This window comes from Melospiza georgiana, chromosome 5 (assembly GCF_028018845.1).
Source record: "Melospiza georgiana isolate bMelGeo1 chromosome 5, bMelGeo1.pri, whole genome shotgun sequence".
In the NCBI taxonomy this organism is placed as follows: domain Eukaryota; kingdom Metazoa; phylum Chordata; class Aves; order Passeriformes; family Passerellidae; genus Melospiza; species Melospiza georgiana.
The window spans coordinates 3,849,101-3,875,676 of NC_080434.1; the positions used below are offsets into that span (position 1 = coordinate 3,849,101).

Here is a 26,576-nt window from a genome sequence, read left to right on the forward strand (position 1 = left end):
ACATTAGAAGAATAGGCTTTATGTAAATAAATTTGCAGCCAGGTTATGTATGCCTTCAATGAAAACACGTTCTTATATGTACGGTATATATAATAATATATGTTCAAAAACCAAACAGTGGGAAAAAGCTGATGGATAAGGATTGTAAGGTTTGCCATGATACTCTCTCTTGAAGTGCTGCATCACCTTCATGGTGTTAAAACATCTTCATGGTAGAATACTTGGAATACCAAAACTTTGTGGATGCATGGAGACTGAGTAGGACTGAGTAGCTTGCACACGCATAATGTGGGAAACTTTTTGTTAAAGAGGAAATGACTGTTTGGGGAAGTAACACAGGGTCCCATGCCCTGATGTCCTAGGCCTGTGTAGGAAGAGCAGAGAGATTAGGGCTATGTGACTGCCCAACCTAGATGTTGACAATAAATGTCATATATTAAAGGAGTGTAGAGAAGCTCCAAGAGTAGAAAATGTGATTGTCAATGAGGGGCCACAGTTGCCCCTGTGTAGATTATGTCATGGTCCAACATGAAATTTGCCCAGGTGCCAAAAACCCTGCTTTCTGGCTGTAGCTTGTACAGATACACTGGGAGAAACAACTCTGGACGAGATACTGGCCAGCAAGAATTAAATTCAGAATTTTCATTCAAAATCCCAGCAAGTTCTGACATGACCCTGGTCATAATGTCCTTAAAATCAATGTTGTTTCAGGAGCTGCAAAGGCAAGGATTGTTGTGGCAGTGTTTACTCTTCCAAAGTAGTTCTTCATATAGGGAGGAAAGAAGTTAATCAAATGGTGAGAGGCAGCCAAAAGTGTAAAATTGTTGCAAGTGGCATGTAATTCTTCAAAGACACTCAGAGTAAAGGCTCAAAGCAATTGTGTGTCAGCTGTCAAAAATACCAAAAAAGCCGAGCAGGCTGACAAGCAAAGCAGCTCAGTACAAGTATAAAGACCTCTTTCAAATGTTAAGATTTTGTTTTCAAATCGGAAAGGTGGAAAAGAACATAACAAATGTGCCAAACACAGTTAGATAACCCAAAGAGTCATGCAGCTAAAGGCATGAGAACAATTAGAATATACTCTTTGCAGCTCATCAAACCCAGGAAGCTTGCTGATAAGTTATCCATGTGTAGAAGGAGTGCCCAAGGAAGATAAAGTCAGTGTAAGAGTGAAACAGATTCTCTGAGCCTTGCTTCACCAAGAAAGAGTTTAAAGAGATTCTTTTGCAAGAGGCTTTCTCTTTTTTTAAAGGAGTGAACACGTCGGGGAGCTCTCCAAAGTCAAGCGTCGGTGAGAGAGGGTATGGGAACAAACCATTGGGAAGGATGAAGCAGAGGGCAGGAGGTGATACTTGTTGCAGAGTTTTGAAACAACTCGAAATGGAAAGTTGCTGAAATGTTGCCTCCTGTGTGTAACTCCTTGTGTAGGCCTGCTATGGTGCTCCAGAAATAGAATGTAACAAATGAGCTGTCCCTTTTCCAGGGTTTCTCTGGAGACCCAGAACTCGAGGATGGGCATTTTTGTTTGGTTGGTTGGGTGCCAAGGGTTAGTGAATGGGACTAGTGGACATGGGTATAAATGTGAAACAGTGACAAAGACTAGGCCTGGCTTATGTTGCCAGGGGGGTGAGTGTCATGACTCTTGTGGCATTCTCTGAAGGCGTTACTGAGCTGTTGTCTGGTTGATGCAGGGCCAGTTTCAAGGTGGGATCAGTTTGCTTTGGGCTGTGTAGTCACGGCCAGTTTGCTCATTGAAAAGAGTTTGTACCCCTCACCCCAGGTCTGCCCAGGGCCTGTGCGACTCAAGGGATGCAGGAAGAGACAGGTGGGAATGTGGCAAATTTTCCAGTATTATTAACTCATTTGGAGCATGAAAATCCCAAAGGCTGAACCACAAAGTCTGCAGAAAAATCTTATTTTGAAAGTGTGGGTGTAAGTTTGCAGATGAAGTTCAGTACAGACCAATTTCAATGTAATACATGTGGAATGGAATGCAATCCTAATTTTTCTGTACACAAAAATGAAGCATGAACTGACTTTCTACTCAGGAAAAAAAATCATACAGCTTGTAAAATCCAATGAAAATATAAGCTCTGTGCCAAGATGTGGCTGGTAAAGGACAGGACAGGTAAGGAGTTATTAGGAAGGAGTTAAAAAAAGAAATAAAAAGCACCATCGTGCCACTACAAATGCATGTTACTCCCCTCTCCTGATTGAGGAAGTAGTGAAATTTGCTGAACTACAGAGGAGGATGTCAAAGATGATGAAGGGTAGCAATGAGCTTTTGTGAAAGAGCAAGTAGCTTGGAAAAGAAGTGACTGAAGGGACCGTGGGGATATTCTTCAAAATCATTAGTGTCATGAAGAAAGTGAAGAGGCAAGATAAATGAGACCCAAATAAAACAATTGGGAGGCAACTTCAAAAAACCAGATGCTTGTCCTGCAATAGGTAAATTGTGGTGCTCACAACCACTGCGTGTTTGTCAGGGGTTTACTCGGGTTCACGAGTGATTAGTCAGTCTTTTGGAGAGAAACTTGCTGTGCAACTTAGCAGTCAGGACAGTTCAGTATCAAATTTTGGGCACTGACTGCTGACAGAGAATTGCTGAAAACTGCTAGTAGAAATTTCCACTGAGAAGCATAAGCTACCATCCGTTTGCAGATAGCAGAGAGAAGCAAGGCCTTTTATTGCCCTTTGTTTTGTGAAACTTGTGACATAAGATTTTACCAAACTTCTAGGGAAAAAAAATAGCCTATGCTGATCCTGTTTAAGGTGGGCTTGCTACCCCAGCCCTTGTTAAGCTGACACCAGTTTCAGTCAGGTAAAGTGTATCCTGTGTGCATTCAACACTGCATTGGAGCAGTACCCCTGCAAAATCCCTCTGACATTTGCAGGATTAGAACCTCAGCTTGTCTTTTGTGCATCACGTATTAAATTCATGGTCTGTTTCTAGGTAAAGATACAACACTAATCACGTGTTACTCTTGCTTATCTCCATGTCTCAGTTGTAAAGATTGTTCTTTTGAAGCCTGATTCTTCAAAGGCCTGCAATGATTGTGATATTGAGGACATAAACCATGAGACGGTGTTTACAGAAGTTTTATTGTAGCTAGTGCTGCTACTAACTGTGATTAGTGCAAAACATTTTCTGGCTTGTCCTTTGAGATCTCAAGTGCAAAACAAAAGAATGAGTAAGCTTAAAAGATTCTGGATACAGTGAATGAGAGGAACAAATTTGTTAAGGTGCATATTCCTCATGTACAAATAGCATTATGCAAAATATTATTCCGTTTAATTAAATAAGTTCCTCTTGGTGTTTTTTGGTTTTGTTTTGGTTTCATTTTTTACAGAAGTTTTATTGGAATGTATGAAGGTTCTTTTTTGTATTGAGTATGTGTAAACTCTTGTGTTATGATTAAAATAGCCACTAAAAAAACTGAAATCAACAATTAACAGTTAGTGGAATGGAATCTATGAGAAGAGTTTAGAGTTTAATATCAACCTATGTGTATGTAAATCTATACATATACAGATGTACATATCTATGTATCTACATATATATCAAATTAAGATAGTTTGTATATAGCATAAATAATACATTTTACAGCACATACTTCTTATTAATAAACTGTGAAAAGGTTTTAAAATTTGCTCTTACAGTTAGTGCTGGATATGTTTGCAATTTCTTGGAAGCTCATGTAAAATTTCTGTTTTTTTGAATGACCCAGAGAAGAAAGGAAGAAGTGGTAAGCAGTACAGTAATGTTTGATTTCTTAATTTGTAATACATTGCAAGCCCAGCTTTCTGTATGCCGGAAATCTTCTGATCCCTTTGTTTGCTTGGGAGCAGATTGCATTAGATCAAGTACAGCAGTCTTTAGGACAAAGCAAACATTTTATCTTGTTGCAGCTTGGACACACATCCAGGAGCAAATCTGCCTGCATGTGGCATATTGTTTCACCCCAGGTGCAGAATTTAAATTTTAACTCTTAAGTTATTTTAACATTCAGTTGTTGCTATATAGGTTGCTATCTTTCAAGATAAGCTTGGAAGTAATAATTTTCATATTCCTGTCTATTAAAGAGGAGGGCAGATTTGGTGGTTTTTCAGCTAACGTTGACAGGCTTGGTTTGTAGCTTCCAGCATATTTCTGTGTTAGGAATGGCATTAAGGTGTGTCAAAACTAGTTAAATTTTTCCTTTGTTCTGAACTGCACGTGACAGTGGATGTTGTCCAACCATTTCCCTTTTGCTGTAAAATTATTTTAAGTACTTTTAAAAGACTTAGATGCTTAAGATTAATGCAGCACAAAAGAAGGAAGGGTTGCTTACGCATTTGGTTTTGAAAAGTGTGACCTGTGGTAAAGTTCTGCTTTCTCATACATATGGAGGGATATATGTGACTTGAAGGGCCTGATAAGGGCACAGAAGGCAAAGCCTGGACTGTGATATTTCTGTTGATATTGCATGTTGCTTGACAGCATTCCAGGCAAGCCTCTTACAGCTTTATCTAAGCAAGACACTGCCTTTGTTGGTTAATAAATTAAGGTAGCAATAAATTCAGCTCTTTATGTGCATTTCATACATATATGTATAACACATTTCATGCCTGGTGTGGGCTTTTGTGCATTTGGTGTACTGGCTGTCTTCTAAGGTGTTTTGTTGACTCCTGTATTCAGGACTTTATATGCAACTGAGACATGAATCAAGTGGAAAATAGTGAAGTATTTAATTGGATGAGGCATATAAATCTGTAAAATCAAAACTAAACAGCTCTGCCGCAAAACACTTTCTAAAATTGTGACAGCATCTTAAAAAGTTTATCTAAGGTAAAAATAATTCTGCAATAAGAAAACAGACAGGATAGGAGAGCAGTGTTTTTAAATTACTGAGAGTTTGCCTGCAGCATTTGAAATCCCGACAGTGTTACATGAAAAAGATGAAAGCAAAACTTGAGGATAAAATTGAAACCAAATATAAACAAAAGTGAAACCGACTCCGTTGGTTTTCATTTCCCAGTTGGCAAAAATGAAATAAGCACAGAGCAAAGAAGCATGAGAGCTTGAAAAATTAGTTCAGTTTTACCATTTATTTAATCTGTCATCTAAATTAGACTGCTGCATGGCAGCACTCCCTTAGCAAACTACAGAATGGAGGGTAGGGGCTGCACTCCTGGTTTATCCAGGTACCATTCTCACAGCCAGAGGTCTGGGCAAAGGCCCTGCAATATGGGAAGTGCTGTCTTCCCCAGTAACAGAAGTGCTGTTTTGAAATTGTGGCAAACATGTACACGGAGTACAGTGGAAGTGATGACATCCAGGACGATGAAAGGGAGTCAGTAACTCAGCTGGCCAGAGCACTCGAGCTTTAGTCTTGTTGAGGTTTGAGTTGCTAATAAAATTGGGTATAAAATACATGGTTGGCTTTTTTTTTTTTTTTTTTTTTTTTTTTTTAATTTCACCTTTGAGGTCGTCCACTTAGACCAGGGCCAGATCAACGGTAACCAAAAGATGTAATCCAGTATCAGTTTTGCTGATGATATGAAATGACTGTGAATGGTTTCACTCAATTTCCACAGATCAGTCAACAGCTAGAATGTACTTTGTGACATTGAGAACTACCTGGTGAATTAGTCAGAAGATGGACAAACGTTGGATGGCTGTGTAATCTCAAATACATTAATTTGAGATTTATTTCTCCTTCTCCTATTTAGATTTGAGATTTCATTTCTCCTTCTCCTATTTAGAGATGCATGCTCCTGGGCTGTATTGAAAAAAAGGTTGGGTGTTGATGAGAAGCTTGGACAATCTCTGCTCTGCTAATGCTGTGCTGGGGTGAAATGAAAAGCTTTATTTCCAGAGGTCCAGTTCTCACACATTTGAACACATTGCATTCAAGCATACAAAACAAATTTTTTTTGGATGCCAGAACAATTCTCAGATTTGAGATTGATGAGAGAATATGAAGAAGTCTAACTTTGTTTAGTTTAATAATATTTATGCAGCTTAGATGAGAAATGAAGATGAGTTGAGTTGCCTCACTCTAGCTCAGTAGTATTTTAGGAAACTTCCAAGATGGAAATAGCTGCTGCAGATCACAAAGTGAGGCTAATTGCTGTTGGTCTGCGGTCAACACAAAACTTTTAAATTAAAAGCATTTGTAACCAATGCTATTAGCTATTCATATCCTGTGTGTCCTGTGGCATAGGAAAGAGTAGCACTTCTAGAAAAAAGAGCATTAGGTCATATCATTTCAACAAGCATAAGTACAAGCATTTAATGCTTAGTACACTTTAAGTGCACTTCTTTCAGCTGTGTGTACAAGAGAAAGATATTTCTTTCTTAAATTCTCCAGTGTCCAGCAGAATCTCTGTAATAACTAATTCAATTTCTTTTTTGTGCTCAACACATCTGTGTCTTTCATGGTGCTATTTTTGTAACTGTAAATAAGTTCATGTGACAGACATGTTTCCAGCTCACAGTGGGTGATTCAGAGGATCTCAACCTCCAAGTATGTGCCTGCCATGATCTGTCTGTAAAGAAAGTGTCTAAGTAATCATAAGAGTATTTTTTACAAATCTGAAATAGTGTATACTTTTCTTGAATACCTTTTCTTAGAAGTATTGGAGAAATTGCTTTGTTGAAAGGGCTGCTTTTGCTTCTCTCAGTGAAGTTAGGCAGAGGCAGTTTATGCCTTTTGCTGCTGGATCTGGGTGCTGTGCTAACAATTACAACTTTGGATAGCAGAGGTAGAGTTGTGGGTTAGCTATTAACTTCAGTGGTAGAAACTGCCCTTGCCCAGACAATAAAATGAAAGCTTTAAGCAAATATTAAATCACACTTTAGTGTAGTGTGCAAATAGTTCTTGCTGCGTGTTGCAGAACAGTATGTTATACAAACAAAGGTAGCTGTGGGAAGCAAGCCCAGTCCAAGCAAGGTGGATTATATCAGGTGCAGGTCATGGCCAGTGAATGTGAAAACTCTTCCTTGAACACATTTCTCAGTGTTTGCTGTCAGGAATAATTTTTCTCTGCATCCATGAGTGCCTCCAAAATATCATTGACTTCTTGCAATCCTGTCTGAGCCTCACAAGCCATCAGTGTGGGAACAATGAGATTGAGCACTTTTCTTTTACAATGGCTCTTTTCTAATGTACAGCACCCTATAAGGCACTCACGCTGTACTTAGCACAGGAATGTTAGGGAGGACACTGAGATAAAGTCCAGCTTTAAAAGGTACTCTCAGTTTAAGTTCTGATCCTGCAGGTATGTGCATGCACAATTTCCCACTGCTTTCAGAGGGATCCAAGTAGTAAAAGTGCTTGTTAAGAGTTTTAGGGGTGTCTCCTGTAAACTTAGTCACGGAGCTCATGAGAATGCAGGGGTCTAACAGAACCATGTCATCGAGTTGCATCAGTGAAGTGATTGTTTATAATTGCTTGAGCTTTAATAGCCTTCTAGTTTTCACCTTGGTGGAAAATTCTTTATGAATCAGGCGTCAAGTGCTGAGTTTTCCTGAGCTTTAAAGAACACACAGAGTTTGTTTTCCATGGATTCCAAATGACAGCTGAGCAGGAGCAGCAATTACCTGTGGGTATTCAGGAGTGGATTCACATGTGAGTGCTTAATTCCAGACTAAAATTGATTATTTTGAGGATAACTACTCTCCAATGCAAGGAATTAATTACTCCCTGACAACCATGACAACAAATCTCTTCCTGTAAACTAGTCCCTCCCAAACTTGTCTGAGTGAAGTACAGAAAAGTCACCATCTCTCTTTTAGGCAGCGTTTGAGAGAAAAATATTTAGAAATCCCAGATACTGAGGACAAATCATGGTCAATCGTCAGATGTAACGCAAAGCTTAAGAAGAAAACTAATCAGATATTGGACTGATTATAAATAATCGATTTATGACTGCTTTTGAGACTCCTGGAGGAGCTGGCAAGATGTGTTGTCATCCTGATGCCAGCAGATTCTGGCATCTCCTATCTTCACTCCCTGAACACCTGAGGAAAAAAAATGAAAGAAACCTCCAGGAAACAAAGTATTCTTGTAAAGCTGAAAGGAAAGCAATTGTTTTGTATTGTCACCAGACTAGCAGACATTCATGCTTGTGTAGATGAGCATTGTGGCAAGGATACTGTGGAGATGATCTTTAGCACTCTGTTAAAAGCCTGGCCCAAATTCCCAGCTGATGTAGGCTGCTGCAGTGCCAGAGAAGTGGATGTGCTCAGCCACAGACATTGTGTTCTTCAAGTGTTGTGATAGGTAGAGCCATCACAAGGGAAATTTCATTGTGGGGATTGAGAGGCTGGAGCCTTGCTTCATCATGGCTTAGTCCAGAAGCAAAAAAAGAGCAACCTTCTGGGTTTATTGTATTAAAATAAGATGGATTTTCCTCGGTGAACTTCTAGTCTGCAAATCCAAGGGCTAACTTTAATGAAGCCTGAGATCACTGCAAAGTAACAACTCATGTCTTTGCTGCTGAGGGAGAATAAGCTGTGCATGGAAACCAAAGGAAAGAGTGTGTTTTGATGTGTAACATTTGAATCGCAGCCAGGGCATGTTAACACCCTTTGGGTGGAACAGAAATGCTATAGGGCTGATGAAACACACTCCATATACAGTAGGAGTTCTCACAGAACGTTTTCCTGGGCGTGTTTAACGTGCAGTCTGTAATGCTGATTTCAGTACATGTTTAAGTTACTTTTGCCTTTGTTTTCTTTGGTTTTTGTTTTGTTTTCAGGGAAAGACAGGTTGGTTGTTTTTTGCCCTCTGTTGCTTGAGGATAAAAGTGCTTTTCTTCATTCTACTTTATGTATTGTTCTTGGGTACAGCAGCAGGAGAGGAGTCCATGCTGAATGCCTTCCTCCATCTGCCTTGCAATGAGGTGGGCACAACCTGGACACTGCATTGCAGGGCCTTGGAAGGTTGGGTAGCTGTTGCTAGCATGAATCTGTCATGGAGAGCTCGATTTCCCAGGTTTTCTTTCACCCCACAAAGCTTTCCCCTTAGCAGCTGTAGTCCTGTTGTAGCCCTGTCATGTTTTGTTTGGGAATCTAGGGAAGCAGGTGAAGTATTGCCTGGTGGCTGCCTGTACAGGTTCTTCTTAATGGCCAGGCCATGCCTTACACCATTCTGCCCAGGACCTGTGCTCTCCCATCCTGCCTGCTCTCCAATTCTTGGCTTTCTAGCCTTTCTTGATGAAGTTATGTCCTTCCTGCAGGCACCAGAGTAAATAAGGTACCACCTTTCCTGGCTGCAGTGAACTCTTTCTTGGTGAAGGACAGGAAGGACACAGTCTTTTCTGCTGCCACCAAAACGTTAGGAAAAGCAGGAAAGATATTGCTGTGGCTACAATATGCATCAAGGTGTTACAGCCAACACAGGAACTGGGTCTGTGGAGCAGACTGGCCATGGTGAACACTCTAATGGAGCTCACAGCAAGAGGTGCTTAGTGAGAAACAAATCTGCCAATGTTGTCTCCCCATCTCTCCCTGTTCATCAGGCATCACTGACAGAATAATGGTGAAGAAAAAAGAGGCACCATTACATGCAGTTAAAAGACCAGAGAGTGTAGGTTTTGCTTTCTAACTAGCTATGAGTCCAGAATGTCTATTACTGGTTTTTATGGGTTTTCTTGCTTCATTTCTAAGTGAGGATTTCACTTTGAACCTGTAACCCTTGTACCTCTAAGAATGGCAATGCCCACTTTTCCTCATTTACTTCTCTTTAATGAAGTGTTTTGCCATTGGTTCCAAAAACAGATGTAGGATAATTTGGTATTATCAGAAAGAAGGCATGTTCTGCAGCACCTGTGGTAAGAGCCTCCTCCACCTCATGGCAGATAGGAAAGGTACCAGGCAGAGGTCTTGTCTCCCCACACACTGCAGGCAGGGGGAATTCAGGTGTCCACATCAAAGCAACTGAGTAAAGTGCATTTCTGCTTTCCTTTCAGTGTCAGTCTCACATTTCTGAAGTATTTCTGGGCAGATGAGTATAACAGGTTTTTTACCTGAGAGAAGGCTCTATCCCTCTGGTGAGTTTGACTTCTAAGCAGGGCTTTTCTCAGAGTACAGATGGTGAAATGTTTGAAAATGGTATTCACAGCAGAATAGCTGAAAAAGGTGGTCATATTGCAAAATCCTATATGAAAGCAGAGTTCAGTCTGTGACCAAAGAGCAGAATTTTGCTCCAAGTACTGTTCTTTAAAAAAGATCATGTTTCCATGTATGCTGGAACAGTCTTGGCAGAGACACAAATACAGAACCCAGTTCTCTGAATCCTAAATTTAGCATATGGTCTCATTTCAGCATATCTCTTTGGTCACACGGGGTGATTGATGCTTTTCTTGACTGCATCAGCCTTAGTAAACAAAGGGAATAGTTTAAAAGTTTATCAGCAAAGCACAAGTAAAGATAGCTTCTCAAAAAAATAGTATTACCCGTTCTGTATTTGCAGAGAAAAGATAAATTGATACCATGCAATGTTCTGCACATATCCTCTGAGGAACAGATGTTTTTCCACAGCTTTGAGCAGAGGCTGTGTCCTGCTTCACAAATGTGCCTCCAAGATCTTGTCCCACCATAACTTTTCACAGCTGTTAAGAATATTTCCATATACTGACAAATCTTTTAACTGGGTACCTTATGATAGGGAAAGAAGAGCTGCTTTTCCAGAGGTTTTTTGGTTTTGGTTTTTTTTTTTTTTTTGTTCCATAGGAATATACTTTTAAGAAAGTACCCACAGATACAGATTAGTTTGTGGTTTTGGGATAACCTTTGTGCCTTTTCAGTTATCCAGATGCTACCAGAGTGAAACTGAAGGAAAGAGAACATTGTGTACTGCTCAGATGTAATGCCTGCCATGCCATTGCTTTCACTTTCTGTCTACAGCTGCTGTAATTCTAGTGAAGAGCTCTTCATTCTCAAAGGTTACACTTTCTGTATGGCAGGAGTGTTATCTCTGTGAAGGAAAAAACAAGTCAGACTTACTAGAATGTTCTTGTGGTGAGTAGGGAGGGACTGCAAGCTCTTTATCAATCATTATGGAGTGAAAATATGTGTATATGCATATTACAACCAGTTTATACCTTGTTGGGGAGTAGCCTTCACCATGTTCTTGAAGTTTCTCATTGCAAAAAATAGGCTGAACTGACCACTGGACTAGCAGGAATAGTGCAGTAACTAAAGCTTCAGAGAACATCAAAATAATCCCTCCATAAACTGTGATGGCAGCCAATCCATGGGCCATGCTTCTTGTGTGGGAATGGCTCTTCACAGGTTCCCAGTGGGCTCCCCCTCTATGCAAATCCCAGTGAGCTGGGGCTGATGTCTTGCCCACTTGTCACTGGTTTGGGAATAATTTTATTGATGTCTTCATGTCCATCGATGTATTTAAGCTCCCATCTCTGAAACAGCAAATGCCCCTGACTGTGGTCCCCTCTAATATTAAGACAAGTGGTTAAAATAGAGCAAGAAAAGGAAATTAATTTCTGGAGCTACCAGTCTTAATACATTTGTAGGAGGCACAATTAAAAATGCTGATTTTTGAAGACTGGCTGTCATTACTAAGAATGTCTTACTAAGAATTGTAGAGTGATATCCTAGCAGGTAGTCTTACTTACAGTGCTTAAATGAGCTCCTCTTTTCAGATAGAGTGAAAAAAAGCTTTCTAAGGTCCCATCTGCAGTTAACTGTGTTTCTTGGTGATTAGTCTTCCTTTCCTCCACCATGAGAAACCAGAAGAAAAAACAAACAGGAATTATTATCAACATAGTGCCAGAAAGACTTCAAGTTTGGGTCTCTGGGAATATTAATAATTTTCCTGTGAAGCCTGCAAAGTTCCTGGACTTGTTCAGAAGGCTGACAAGGTAAAGAGTATCATTAGCATGCAGCAAAACTGGGATGGGACTGAAGGGTGATGGATATAAGGTGCTTCTTTGCCACTGGAGGAGCAGCACCTCCCCTCTGCTCCTTCCTTCCTCCCAGCCGGCTCTGCTCCTCTCCCTGCCTCCATCCATGGTCTCTGCGGAGTGGAGGAGGATGGTGCCAAGTGACCCAAGGCAGACATTAGCCCATTTCTCTCCTAGTTAACCAGAGGGTGAAGGTTCAGGCAGCCAAAAGTAACCAGGCTTCTGGAGAGGTTGGCTTGGGCCAGCAGATGGGTACCCACAGGAGATTACAGCAGTGAAGCCAGTGGGACCTGGATGCCTTGGCATCTCTGAAAATATTGTTAGGCATGCACTTGGCCCAGGTACAAAAATTTCCAACAGATGTATGTAACTTCTTCCAAGTGTGAATGTGCAGGGGAACTGCACCATTGAGGCTGACCAGGAGTGGGAGATAGGTGGGTAAGTGCTTCTGGTTTTACAGCCAGCTCCAGATTATACTTGTTGATGCTTTGTTGTCATTAAAAGGATTGACTGTTTCTACCTTTTTTCTTTCAGCTGGGTAAACACTGGAGAGAGAGGCTGGCAAGAAACTTGGCATACCTGCTGTTTTGTAGGGCCTACCTTAGTTTCTGACTTTGTAGGTTTGTTTAATAATTGATATATCCTGATGGATGGTGAAGCTGGCGTGGTGTTAGGCAATGGCCTCTGAAACTTTACATGTATTTGCTGCCTATTTTGGAGCATTTCAAATGTCTTTACAAACTGGAATGATTCTTAAAGTCAGGTGATTTAATCTGTACTCACTGAAAGATGGACTCCAGATCCTCCCACCTGGAGTCAGTGAAATAAGGCTTCAAGTGCACCAGTAATGCCATTTATGGACAGACAGGAGCTTCTTTTAAGGGACTGCAGATGCTGATGTTTCTTTCTGTACAAATAAATCATGCAGTTGACAGCCCTGGATGGAGATAAGGCACCTTCATTTCCCACAGGCAATTACTGGGTAGAGTTGACTTGGTATTTTCATCAAAAGAATCTTGTTAACATGCAACTGGTAAAAACCCTGCTACATTTTAGCACCATTGTGGTCATTGCTGTCCTGAGGCAGATAGGTCTGGGAATGTCTTCTGATGCCATCCAGCTTTATTTTCATCAGCATGTGCTCTTAAAGGAGCATGGGTTAGGGAATGTGTTTTGATGAGCAGAAGCACAGCTCTGCTTGCTCCTTTGTGAAGGATGTAACTCCAGAAGATTCTCACTGTTCCCTCCAGCTGAACATCATTGTGGATTATTTTTACCTGGGTTTGAATTTACTTTCAGATGAACAGGTCTTGGGAGCCATTCCTCTCTTCTCACAAGCCAGACTTCTCCCCTGATTACCTGGGATTAATTTGTCTTGGTGTGGGTGATGGATGGAAAGGTGTGTGTTGACAGCTGCAGTTGCTAATCCCAGAGGAACCCTAGGGTGACAAAAAGGAGATGAGCACCTCTCAGCAGCATCTAGAGAGGAGCAGCTGGGGAAGCCCGCAGGGATGTGGGAGGGAAAAGACAGGTTGGCTCAACTCTGCCATTTTGGGCAAGACTGGCTTCCTTGTGGTAGCAATTGTTGGCAGCTTTCTCATTTCCTGAGATGTATTGCTTTTGTGCAAAGGCAGCTTCTTTTTCTTCCATGTTGTCTGTCCCAAGTGGGATCCATTGCTGCTGCTTTCAAGATGACTTTTTTGCCTTCTGTCTAAGTTGTTCGTTCAGATGGGCTTGAAATTTGTCTTAGGGGCTCATTACCCAGAAGATGAGTCTGACTGCTAAATGGGAACATTTATATTGGGTGTTGAACCTCATGCACAGTGTTTCCAGGAATTGTCTCAAAGTGCACGCATACTCAAAGATACCTTACAAAGAAATGCATCTGTTGTAGATAATTGTTTCTGCCTTGTCAGACAAATAAAAATTTGCTCATGTTTTTAGTACATTGCCATTTTCATTTTTCAGCTTTGACTCAAACTGTAGTAGGGGAAGATGGTAGAGATCTCCTGAGCACATTCTGCAACCTGGATGAGGATTGTTGGTTCCAAGGGGAGGGGGTTGCAGTGGCTGTTTGCCACCATCCTGGGGGCTAAAAAAGTTGAACCCACATCACCCTTTTCCAGAAAAGAGCTTCCCTCTTACACAGAGAGGGGATATGCACAAGGGCTTGTCTGCTGTTGGATTCCTGGGGCTGGCTGTTTTTTCATATCTGAAGCGAACCTGAAAGGGAGCTGAGCAGTTGCAGCCGTTTTCTGAGCTATTTTAGAAATTGGTAGTTTACTGCAAGAGGCTGCAGCTGAAGCATGAGTGACCAGCTCCACAGAGTAGTAAACAAAATACTAATATGTTGGCTGAGAGATTAGTGTGAGCATGGCTGCTGGTAAATTCTCTGAACACATCAAAGAACCTTATTGTTACATTCAGATTTTAATTCCTTATTAGTTTCAAGGAAATACATGTCCTCAGAGCAATGAGAGGAAACTTTGAACGTTTTTCTTCCTCTTGTGCTGGGTGTGGGCTTGGTACTGCCTAATTGTTAGTCTGTCCCATGCCCGTACTCCCATAGGAAGCGAGAACAAACCCATTTACATTTGTGCCATTCCTGTGTGCTTTCAAATTTTTCTTTCTCTTTTTTATTTTTAAGATCAAAGGTGACAAGAACAGTGGAGCAGAGAAGTTACAAATGATGCAGAGAACACAGATGTGAAGAGCAAAAGAGAGAGGAAGGAGCTGAGCCCAGTGCAGAGGGGGCAAGGAGAAGCAGCAGCCTAAATGCAAGTACTTGAATGTGGAAATGATGGGTTCCAGGGTGCTTAACAGGCATTTAATGTGGTGCTTTAATCTGCACCTAGTGCCAGTTGGTTAATGTTTTTAAAATTTTCTTCCTCGGGTTCAAGACTTTGGACTCTTATGTCAATAATTTACAGCTCTAAACAGGGAAGTGGCATTGAGGTCATGTGTGCATGTGTGTGAGAGAGAGAGAGACAGAAAAAGAAGTCAGTTTAAGTCTTAACTGGATAATAAAAGGTGGCATAGTGTAGTTGAGGGTGTGTGAAGAGCTCACTTCATAGCTGAACAGCATTGAAATGTAAAATAACAGCTAAAAATCAGTGAGTGGATTGATCAGAGAAAGCTGGATGGAGGGTGTCAAACTACTCAGCTAGAATCAAAGTGGTCTGCTAAATTGCTGTGATGTAAAATGTACCTTTATTAATTCCAGTCAAGTTCATGGGACTTAAACTGCCATTTGAAAGCCCTTTCATTAGCAGAAGCATCATTTTAGCTAGTACAATGATGCCTCCTGCATGTGTTATTTCTTTCGTTACATATTTTTTCCTTGGCAAAATAAGGTCTGCAAATGCAGGTATGTGGACTGAAAAGAGGTGTCTCCAAGAGTGTAAGTGTTTTTCTTTGTGACTTCTGGTATCCCACCTGTATCAGCAGACAAACTTTTGCTGATATTCTATGTCATCTTCAGATGAAGGTTCTCCTAATACAAGTGTACCAGAAGAATATTTTCTGCCATAAAGGACACTTCATCTAAGTTGCTTTTAGGGGAGGCTCACACACAGAGCTACGATAATGTTTACATTTACCATCTCTCAGTGCCTGCAAAGCTGTAATAAGTGTAGTGTGCAGAGGTGGGGGAGCTGCCTGGGAGCTCTGCCTGGCAAACAGTAACCTTGTCCCTTGTTCCCTGCAGCTCCTTCCCAGGTGGGTGACAATGCCTGTCGAAAGGATGCGGATGCGGCCCTGGCTGGAAGAACAAATCAACTCCAACAGAATACCGGGGCTGAAATGGCTGAATAAGGTAAGGGGGGGTGCATGCATGTGCTGAAGGGGAACTTGATAGCAGTGGCTGAGGTCTGCACAGGTAAATGAGCTCATTCCTGGTTTTCAAAGGGGTGACTGGGAGGAAGGGCAAAGCTGAATGCTTCCTGCTGAACCTGTTCCTCCAGTCTCGCCTGCCAGATCTGAAGCGTCGTCCTGCTTTGGCCTGGTGGATTTGTGGCTCATTTAAAAGCATTTTCCAACTCTTTGTTGTTGAAGTGAGTGTTTCTGGAGGCTCTGCTTGGACTTTATTTTTAACCTGGGAACACATTGTTCAACGAGTAGCATCAGAGGGATGTGTTCAAAATACTCTTCTGTGTTAGACTCTGAGTTGAATTAACTGCTGTTTCAGACTTGTGTGGCTTCTCTGACACTTCTCAACTCGAGAGAAAATAGGGTGACTTTTCCCCTGTCTGACTCAAACCTAATATCTCTGGTCCTGAGCTCTTACTAAGTGCTCAAGACACTTTGAGAGTGCAATCAAGAACTCAAAAATGTCAGTGCCCAATTTGAATTTATTATGATTGGTTGACTAATATCTAGGAGTGTATTTGAGACTTTGAATAGTAATGAATTGTGGAAATGTGGCATGCTTTCTGCACTGTGCAGGAGAGTAATTCACCACACTGAAAAGCATGAAGTTGTTTTTGCTACAGAGGCTACTTTATTATCAGAATGGGTGGAAATGCACAAAATCAGGGGCAGAAACATAGGAACTGCCTGTCTGGTTAAGTGACTAGGACAAATAGTCTGGTATCCTCCCTATAGCAGTAGTAGCTATGGTACTCAGGTGCTCATTTTTAAAGTTGAAGAATGACAATTGAAATTGCTACCTTTTCTTTCATCTTTCAAAGCTAGAAATGCTCATGACTGCAATGACAAGGAGTGCTTTAAATTTCATCTATGAACCTTGTTTCTCAGTAATTTCCTGCATCAGTGAGTCTCATGCTGTGGCTGGGTAAATAAATATTGCTTTATCCATTCCCTAGTTAGCTGCACTGTGAATTTGAGTAGGTCCTTGATCTTGCATAATGGGGTCATAGCTGAAGAGGAGACAGGTTTTTACTGTTGTCTTTGTAATTTGAGTGCCATGTTCGGGTCCTTCTCCTTGAATATCTCTATTTTGGTGTTAAGTTTCCTACTGAGAGTCTGTGTCTGCTGTCCTTTGCTGGGTGTTCTTGCCTAATCCTGAAATAATTTCTCTGCCTTGAGGTTTATTAAACTCTGATTCTCCACTTCTACCCTCTGATTTGGCATCAGCCTGGATTGTCTTTACTATGCTCAACAAGAAAATTGCCCTCTTGAGCATTTCTGTTAAAAAATGTTTGCACATTCATTCCAACAACGGATCATTAAACCAAAAATATTTATATTTTTGCTTTAAATCCTGACCATAAACAAAGCTGTGCATGGAATCAATGAAGTGTCACGTGTATCACAGCCTGTTCTGTACTCACAGAATCCACTTCATAGGCTGTAGTATTTTAATCAGAGTTTGGTAAAGGATAGTTCACAGTTTAGATAAGAAGGTGTGTCAGACAATCAAGAGAATGAAACTCATGTGTGTGCACAGCTTTTAAGGAAATAAGGTTTAAATATGAAAGAAATTATTACCATTCTGGGTTGGCATTGGCTGTCTGTTCTTGGGGACTTTTTCTGAACTGAAGAAAGAATTAAACCTCTCTCAATTAGAAATGACAAATCATGTACAGGTGACACATAATTCTTTCCCCTACTGTCAGTTCATCATTATACCTCCAGAACAAGCCCCTCCTTACAGGGCTTAAAGCATAAATACTTATGGACCTCTTTGGTGAAATTGTTATCCTTCTGAGTGGCATGAAGGAGGAAGGGAATTTCTTTACTTTCCCAGAGAGACAAAACTGGGAGCTGTGAGTGAAACAACATCGTTCAGCAGAAGGGATGTGAGGAGGGGGAGTGTGAGAGGTCAGTGTTCCTCTGAACACTGGAAACAGAAACACCTGAGCTGTCACAGAGTATGTGACAGAATAAAATGTGTATTATAAAATTGTAATACACATAGCTTCTGTGATTTTGTAATTTGTGTTATAATTTCATATAATTATTGTGCTTCAATACATCTGGGATTGGGAAGAACTTTCTGTAATGAGCAGAAGCACTGTAATGGCCACTTAGACTGCTGTTGAGTGTTCTTGCAGCTTCTTTTGAAGCAGTGAGTACAGTTGATGATGACAGGATGCTATGTCTGGAGTCTTGTTCAGTCTGCTAGGTTTTGAATTATCATATGATCTATTTTAATCTGATCTATTCTTAAAGTTCTTGTTGATAGAAACTGTTTTCTGTTGAAGTGATGATTTTTTTTTCCCATGCTTATTATAGTCTATGAAGAGTAAAGGCAGGGAAGCTTATTCTAGGTCTGATGAATGCAGTAGTGTTGTGGACCCCAAACAGTAGCTTTGAGGCTCTCTTTTGACTGCTTTGAGTTGGGAAAAGAAGTATCTGTGTTGATGATTTACTTATACGTAGAGGGAAGAGTAAAGAGGCAAAAGACATGTGACAGAAGTAATGTAACTACATTAAGAGGAATATTGAGTGTGAGGTCTTGAGGGGAATGAGGAACGTGTTAAATAATTGTTTGCACCAAATTAAAGATGAAGCCAAGCAAGAAGGGAAAAATGCAATTCTGAACAAGCAAATATGACAGAAAGGATTATAGACGAGTTGAAGGACAAAAGGCAGGCTCAGGAGAAGAAAAGATCACATGGAAGGAAGGGAAATAAACCTAGCCTTGGCATGAGTGAAATATTAACCAGACAGTCAGGAAAGAAAAGTGGTTGTTGGGGGAAGGGGAAAGATTCATCTCACCCAGCCAGATATCTACAATGCAGTCATTTAAGTGAGAGCTGCCTGTCTAGAGTTGTATGTAGTCAGTAGAGAGAAATAAGTTCTTTTAGGGTGAAATTCAGGCAGCATAGCTTAGGTGGCTGCTGCAGGAGGAGGGTGCATTTTGCCCTGGAAGTACTTTTCTCTTCAGAGACTGATAATTGGATGTGAACCTGCAGTGACAGTTTATAGTGCAAGATGTCTGCATGTGAAGCCAGATAAGTATTCTTCCCAACAGGGGATTAAAAAACAAGTGCTGTGGAACAAGCTCAGTTTGTATGGCTTTGCAGAAAAAAGCATGAAGAGTTCTGAAGCAGCCCTCTAGTCAGGACAAAGGAATTCATTACCATGTTGTATGACATAAAAGCACATCTGATCCAGCATCCTTTGGCCCAGTATCCTGTGTGCTAAGTGCTTGTGGAAGGAGTGTAGGAAACACGTTATTCAAGCTCTGAAAGTCATTGGGCCCCCAGAGCTGGAGCTACATGCTCAAACTATCATCTTTAATAGTTGCCAGGGATCTTCCATGATCCTTGAGGAATGATTTTACTGACACCATGTAAGGCATGCCCTGATTTAGCTGTGTGTTAAAAAAACAAATTTTTACAAAACCTTCCTTTGCATTTCTTTAAGTGCACTTTTCTTTGGTCTAAAGTTTCTGAACTAAAATGTGTTTAGGTATCTTCAATGCACTTCTTCATGAGTGTCACTTCACATGAATGTCTGTTTTTTTATCCTCACTGGAGAGATGTCTACTGCTGATATATTCTTTTTCTTGGCACACAAATTTGCAAGACCTCTTTTCTTTACCATACTAGTATTTATTGGCTGAATTCTAAATCCTTGATTTTGCTCTGTTCCTATGGTTGTTTTGTTTCAGATCTATTTTTGCTAACCATAAAAGTGTCTGTGCTGACAAAACTACCCTTTGTATGAAAGCTTAGAAATATGTAGCACTGCATGTTTGTTCCATGTGTCAGCTCGGAAAGCTGCCCGGCTCGTCTTCTGTGGAGTGGCTTCTGAGTATTTCATACACTTGGACTCTGTTCTGCTTTGGTGATGCCAGTGGATATTTTCCTGCTGATTTCAGTGATACTAGAAGGGAGCAAAACACTTGGAGATGCTGAAACTGTGCTTATAAATTAGTGACTTAAAATCATCAGAAGATTCCTCAAGTCTATCAGTGTTGGCATTTCCTGTTTGTTTTCCCTTCCAGGAGAAGAAGATTTTTCAGATTCCCTGGATGCATGCTGCAAGACATGGTTGGGATGTTGAAAAAGATGCTCCCTTATTTAGAAACTGGGCAATTCACACAGGTATTGGAACTCTCTTTTTACAGAACAGATTTTCACATTGTTTTCCCTTTTAAAGTTACATTTTCCTTCTTTCTTGTCTTTGCTTTTATTAACACAGAGAGTGAACTTAAGTTTCCAAATTTGTGGGAGGCTAAGTGTTTTTTCAAGGCCTATGATACTCTCTAGCTTAATTGAAGTGCCATAACTCATTTGCATTGAGGAACACAGTAAAACTTAATTGATTTAAATGTTAGCAATTGGGTTCAAAACTGTCAGGAGTAGAGCACAGTCAGCACTTTGTAGACATAGGCCTTTAGGCATTTTATGCCTTTCTATGGATTTGAACCTGACATAATAAAGGTAAATGCTGTGCAAGCTTTTCCATGTTGTTATGGAGTCACATCAGATCTGCAGTGCCCTGGGTCTTTCTTGAGCACAAACCATTCATCATCTGTTCTAGAAATGTGCATGAGAATGAGATCACAGCACTCTCTTGCAACCTCAGCTATTGTTAGAATGCTTGCCATGGGAACCAAAGGCTGATACCTTGAAGCTAACCTGCGCTGTTATTAATTTGCCTCAAATCTTGAATCACATGTCATATGTGCCTAACTTTTCTTTTCTTGCTCAGGGAAATACCAGTCAGGAGTAGATAAACCTGATCCAAAGACATGGAAGGCAAACTTCCGCTGTGCTATGAACTCCCTGCCTGACATAGAAGAAGTGAAGGACAAAAGCATAAAGAAAGGAAACAATGCCTTCAGGGTGTACCGGATGCTGCCCTTATCTGAAAGACCTTCCAAAAAAGGTACAGGGGAGAGCTTGTCAACATGAAATGCTCTTGAGGGCATTGTGTTGAGAAAAACACCTACTGCAGGTAGCTCAGTATGCAACAAGCCACCAATGCAAGCTGCACATGGTGCCCTGGCTGGCTGGGAAATGACTGGAACTTAGGAACACCTGTATGAAAAATGGGCTGCATTCAGAAGAGAGGATCAATGAGATGTGATACCCCCAAGCTGTTGATATTTGTCTGTTAAAGCTGCTGGAGTTGTGTTCAGAATTTAGTCCCAGGTCTCCTTCAGTCAAGGAATGTGATTAGAGTGTATTAGAGCTCAACACATTGAACTCAGTAGGGGTCATTCAAAATATGGTGGCAGACATTTTGGTATCTTTTTTCAAGCAAGGGTACAATTAAACTGGCTCTGTCTTGAGAGCAGTACACTCACTCAGAACACTAAAGCACGAAACCACATTGTTAGTTACAAAGACCATGGAAAACCAAGCCACAGAGCACAATAATGGTGAAATGGGAAATCATCTGAATCCCCAAATTTAGGAATTAAATCTCCTGCCTGCCAGGAGAAGGCCTAACCACCAGGTCAATCTCATGAGTATTTGGTTTCTTTCAAAGTAGAAACATTGCTGCTTGATTTAGGTCTCATTAGTTTTCATATGGCTTCCTTACTGGTTTATGCAGTAGAACAATGATTTCCTTAGTCCTCTGGTATCCTCTGTTGTCTAGAATTTTGGATTAAAAGATAACCTGCAAACCAGACACAAAGTGTTCGTCTAAATTCCAATTCAGTTCACCTGTAGCTACAGTTTGCTACTTCCTTAGATTGAGAAGTGAAAGGCAGATTTTTAGTTTAAAGTCAGTGCGACTGGAAATTATGAACCATGGCATTTTTGGGGCAGAATCATTCTGTGAAAGGAAGATCAATGTGCAAAAGGTAGAACATTTATCTTGAAACTGTTTCCAGTCTCTTGTCAATAGTGTATTTTATATGTTTAAACACATTCCGCTGGACCATAACATGTCTCTTGGCAGTAGATTCCTGCAGGAGCTACAAAAGTTCATCTTTAAAGCTGAGATTCTGGGAACAGGGGCTGTAGCAGGAGAAGATTCTGCAGAAAGTCCAGTTACTCTAAAACCCTGAGATAGTTTGGACCTCACATATATTTTCACATGCCCTTTTTTTGTGTCATGTGGCTAAACATTTGTGGGAGCAAAAGAATCTGGCTGCAAACGTTTCTAATTTTCTGTGGTATCATGTAGTAGAGATGGGAGAAGCTCCTGGGATATGTCTGTGCTGACACTGGGGGACAGCTGAGCTTGCACCAGCAAGTCTGAGCTTCTGCATCAGATCAGAGCAGGGGCAGCAGCACTAGGGTCTTCCAAGGTGCATGACATTTTGTGAAGGTCACATGCAGTATGGTTTTTGGGATTCCCAAGCCCATCATGATTGCATACACCACTCTTGCATGAATTGTATTTCCTTACTAGGTTGCAACTATTTACAAAAATATTGGTTGAAGTTTATTGTGATCTCTTTTCACATTAAATCAATTAACAATCTCCCTTTTCCTGTAGCTACAGAGAGAGCATCAGAAATGTGATGAGGCATATATTTTGATTTTTCTTCCCTTTAAGAATATTTTTCTCCCCTCACTTTTTTTTAAACAGGTCTTGTGTTTTAATTTGTCATTCTTCCATATCCACTTTGATTTTTTGACTGCTGTTGCTTTCCTGGGTCCCATAGTGGTTCTCTTTTGTAGCCTTTTAAAAAAGAAACACAAAGCCAGCAATTCAAGGTGAATTTTTTGCCGCCCGGGCCTTAAGAGAAGGGTAAAATTAGGCAAAATGTGTTCTCCCTTAACTAGGAAGTCCTGCTATTTTGAGGCTCATTTTGGGGCTATTTGTTGGTGAATATAGAAAGTGTGAAGGATAACTCATGGCACACAGGACTTGATGAAATCTCCCTTCTGTTGCAGGAAAAAAGACGAAATCTGAGAAGGATGACAAATTCAAACAGATTAAGGTAAGAAGTGTCTGTTTAATGGTGCAAGTGCTTGTGAATACAATCTGTTGCAGATATTTTTTAACAGCCCCAACAGTATATTGTGGTGGGTACTTGCAAATGCTTGTGGTTTGGTTAAGTAACTACAGTTACCCGGGATGTTTGGGGTTGTTTTTTTTGAAATGTGAAGGCTGTTAAAGCCGTCACTTACGTCATCAATGGATACAGCCCTTGTGTTACAATGCCTGGAGGTTGGAAAACTGGCAGTCTCAGCAATACATTTGCCATTTGTTTGTCTCTGTAAGGAGAAATATAGTAATTAGGGAAGGAATGCTTCTGAACCATAGAGCTACCTTTTGGAGCAATTCATTTCTGTGTGTAAGCACTGGAAATGTATTTTCATTTAGGCAAGGGTCAGAGCTGCACCTTGTGCTCATGTTTTGTCAGTTAGAAGGCCTCAGCTGTAAAGCTCTTCAGTTGCAGCCTGAGATTTCTGCTCGTGCTGAGCGTGGGCCCAGACTGATGTCTGCCCTCCCTGTGAGGCATGGTGTTTCCTAGCTTGCACACCTCTGCCAAGGGCCTCTGAAAGGTGGTCAGTATTACACAGCAGCAGGAGCTAGTCCACCTTCAAATTTGTAACAAAAAGCAAATCTCAGAGATTTCAGACTCTCAGCTTTCAGTAAAATTGGTGTCCTTGGGCTGTGTGTAGCAGCTGTGTCTACAGTGCAAGGGCAGCTTGGTCCCCTGCTGCTCTCCTGTGAAGGGCTGTGCCACCCATGCCTGGGTTCAGGCTCTGCAGGCTCTGGCCAGGAGATTCTCTGGGCCAGGTGAACCCAGAAATGTGGTGAAAAGTCCTCCACCGAAAGGGTTTGGAAAGCAGGTGCTGCCACAGCAGTTGTGACTTGTGCACTTACATGTCAGAATGCTATGACTTTTAAATTGTCATAAAAGAACCACTTTGTAACTATCCTGTTCCTGTGTGGCTCTTGCAGCCACATGTGCTTGTTATCAAGTGACTCTGATGGTAGCTGATGTTCAGAGGGAGGCAGTAAAACTGCTTTGGTCAGAGCAGAGCAGTGTGCCAGCACATACACCTACCTACCAGTGACACCTCCTGCTAGTTCCTGTGCTCTGAGCTGGGGCCAGGTAGTATTCCTGTCTGTTCCCCCATTGTGACAGAAGTGTGCAGTGACTAGTTTGGATATGAAGAGGTGCTCTTCCTGTTCTCAGCCACTCTTAGGCTGACTGTTGGATGTTGAAAGCTCTAGTAGTGAAGAAGGGTAGTAGGTGAATTAAAGCAAATGCACATTTCTGAGCATGAAAGCTTTGCTTGGTGATGAGAATTCCTGAGATCCAAGTTGTATGTTTTGAATCGAATGCCTTACAGTTACCCTGAAAATTTTTTTTTAGTGGAGCCCAGTGGGAGGTTACTCCACACTTTGCCTGGGAACTGCAGGGGGGTGATAGCAGCAGAAGCTGAGAATCTGAGCACAGATCTGCAAAGGGACTTCAGCATTGCAAGAGCCTTGCAGTGAGCTTCCCATTGTTGCCACTGCTGGACCCTGTGGGCACCCACAGCAATTGCTGGTGGGCTGAGCTTGAGCACAGTGCTCAGGGCAGTCACTGCTTATCCCTATGCACATGAGAGTGTTGAGCCTTACCAAATCCCTGCTCCACCTTAGCAAAGGGGCAAGAAAATCTCCCACCCCACAGGTAGATCTGTCACTGCACTTTTGGGCAAACAGAGTCTGTCATTGCAATTCATTAAATTCTTTTAAAATGAATTCTCAACAATGGGAAGGAAAGGGAAATGTCAGAGCAGCCCAGATAAAACCAGTCTCTTTTGAAACAAAGAACTGAACTGAGGCTTAATTTCTACCTTATCCTAGATGTATCCTTTAGACCATGCAGTTCCACATTGAGAGTTATTTTTAAAATCCTAGTGACAGCTTTCTCCATGCATCTGGCTTAGGGTAGACATCTGAACACTCAAAATTTAGGTGATTTAACACCAACTGTGCCAGTATCCAAGTCTCTTTGTGGATCTGGCACCATCACCTGTGTTCTAAGATGCATATTTGTTTTCTAAGATGCATATTTGTTTCTGAAGCTTGAAAGGGGCTACTAAATAAACTTGTCAGTAATCAAGCCTCAGTAAAGCTGAGCAAGTGCTGCCTGCACAGTGTTTCCATGGGGGCTGCTGAGTTTGCTGTGAATTAAAGCAAACAGCACCAGATATTCAGGGCTCCAGAGTGCAGCAATCTTTGCAGTTGTGACCCTCAATGGATCAATAGCAGCTAATTTTATCTTTTCAAGCTCTCCAAGTCTTTGACCTGTAGGGCAGCAGAACTGGTGCATCTCATCAAAGACCTAGTTGCCATTAACACTTAACTCTCCACCCTTCTGATGTGCCAGGAATGCTGTGACAGGGTGCTGTTTGCCTTGCTTTAGTGTCTGGGGAGGTGCTTGTGTGGAAGTGACAATTCTTTTTGAGTAGATCACCATCACAGCATGTGACATCCAGGAAAAAACCTACCACAGTGCCCCCAGTATTTTGTCCCAAGGATAACAGTTCAGCAGTACTGGGATGGGCTGGCACTGCAGGTCCTGAGGCTCACCTTTGCCTGCCTTTGCTGAAATGCTTTAGAGCAGTGAAAATGAGCACGGTGTGGACAGCTCTGTGAGTCCTCTCTGTGAGTCCTCAGCAAGCAGGGGACAACTTGCAGCCTTGCAGGGCTGGTAGAGTAAGAACAGAAGACTTTAGACATTGTAACCAATAAACCTGTGAGAGAGTCAATAGTGGGGAAGAAGTTGCACGTGTAGAATAATCCTTTTAAAGAAATCCTGATTTAATGGAATTAATTTTTTGGTGTCTACCCTGAAGGGATTTTTTTAGATTCCCACTTGAGTGTATCAGGCTTACAGAGAGGCATCTTGTGGAAAGCTCAGTCTGGGTAGAACAGGTGGTGTTTTCCAAATGCTGTTGCCCTGTGATAATGTTTATGATGTGATCTAAAAGGCTGTATTTAGTGTAAACACTTTGGTTTGCTTTCAGGCTTGCTGTAGAGAAAATTAAGGCTAGAATTTACTAATTGCTGTACAGAAACTAAGACTTCCTTTGAGAGAGTGCAAAGAGAGCATATTTGGAAGGGACTGAGGATGAATATTAAATAGAGTACTGTTTTAAAGCAATGTTTCTTCCTTGTTTGTTTCAAATGTTAATCTCTTGTAGTAAATAGCTTGCTGCTTCCTTGCTCTCTGAAGGCTTACTCTAAATTTGAAGATTAAAAATAGCTTTTCTTTCAAAGCACAAGATTTGGAAATGAATTAGTCCCAGTCTTCTCCTCAGAGAAATATTTGTTCTAAGACAGTGTCCTGCAGAGAGCAGGGGGTATATGGCAGGCAGAAGTGGTGGGATTTATTACCATCTCAGAACAAAGAGATAAGCTATCTCCTAAAATAAAGTAGTCCTGACCCAACTGTACTGTTTTCATTCTAGCAAGAGCCAGTTGAATCATCTTTTGGGATGAATGGGCTAAATGCTGTCACTTCTGACTATTTCCTGTCCTCCAGTATAAAAAATGAAGTTGACAGCACAGTGAACTTTGTAGGTAAGTACTCCTATGCTTTTTTACATACTAAGTACACAGATGACTTCAAAAACCCTTCTGGTCTGCCAGACTTATCTTTCCATCAGCATTTTGCACTTCAGGGAATGCCACAGTTGCAGTCAGGTAGATCCATTTCTCAGCAGCCTAGGCCACGCAAGATTGTGGTTGCAGGCCAGCCCCACCATTTGCAGAGACAGTGAGCAGTACTGTGCCACTGGGAGGGTTCCCTTGAGAGTAAAGCACTTTCAGGCACTCTT

General features: G+C 41.3%; 1 protein-coding gene across 3 annotated transcripts in view; it reads left to right on the plus strand.

The window, feature by feature from the left end:
* The window catches only part of IRF2 (interferon regulatory factor 2), a 39,222-nt gene that overhangs the window by 2,187 nt on the left and 10,459 nt on the right, over positions 1-26,576 (plus strand). For all 3 annotated transcript variants that reach the window (XM_058024246.1, XM_058024247.1, XM_058024248.1), the window contains exons 2-7: positions 14,561-14,690; positions 15,620-15,727; positions 19,829-19,928; positions 20,539-20,715; positions 22,683-22,729; positions 26,208-26,319. In XM_058024246.1, the coding sequence (XP_057880229.1) occupies positions 15,641-15,727; positions 19,829-19,928; positions 20,539-20,715; positions 22,683-22,729; positions 26,208-26,319 (523 nt within the window). In that variant the 5' untranslated portion in view covers positions 14,561-14,690; positions 15,620-15,640. The remainder of the gene's footprint in view (positions 1-14,560; positions 14,691-15,619; positions 15,728-19,828; positions 19,929-20,538; positions 20,716-22,682; positions 22,730-26,207; positions 26,320-26,576) is intronic.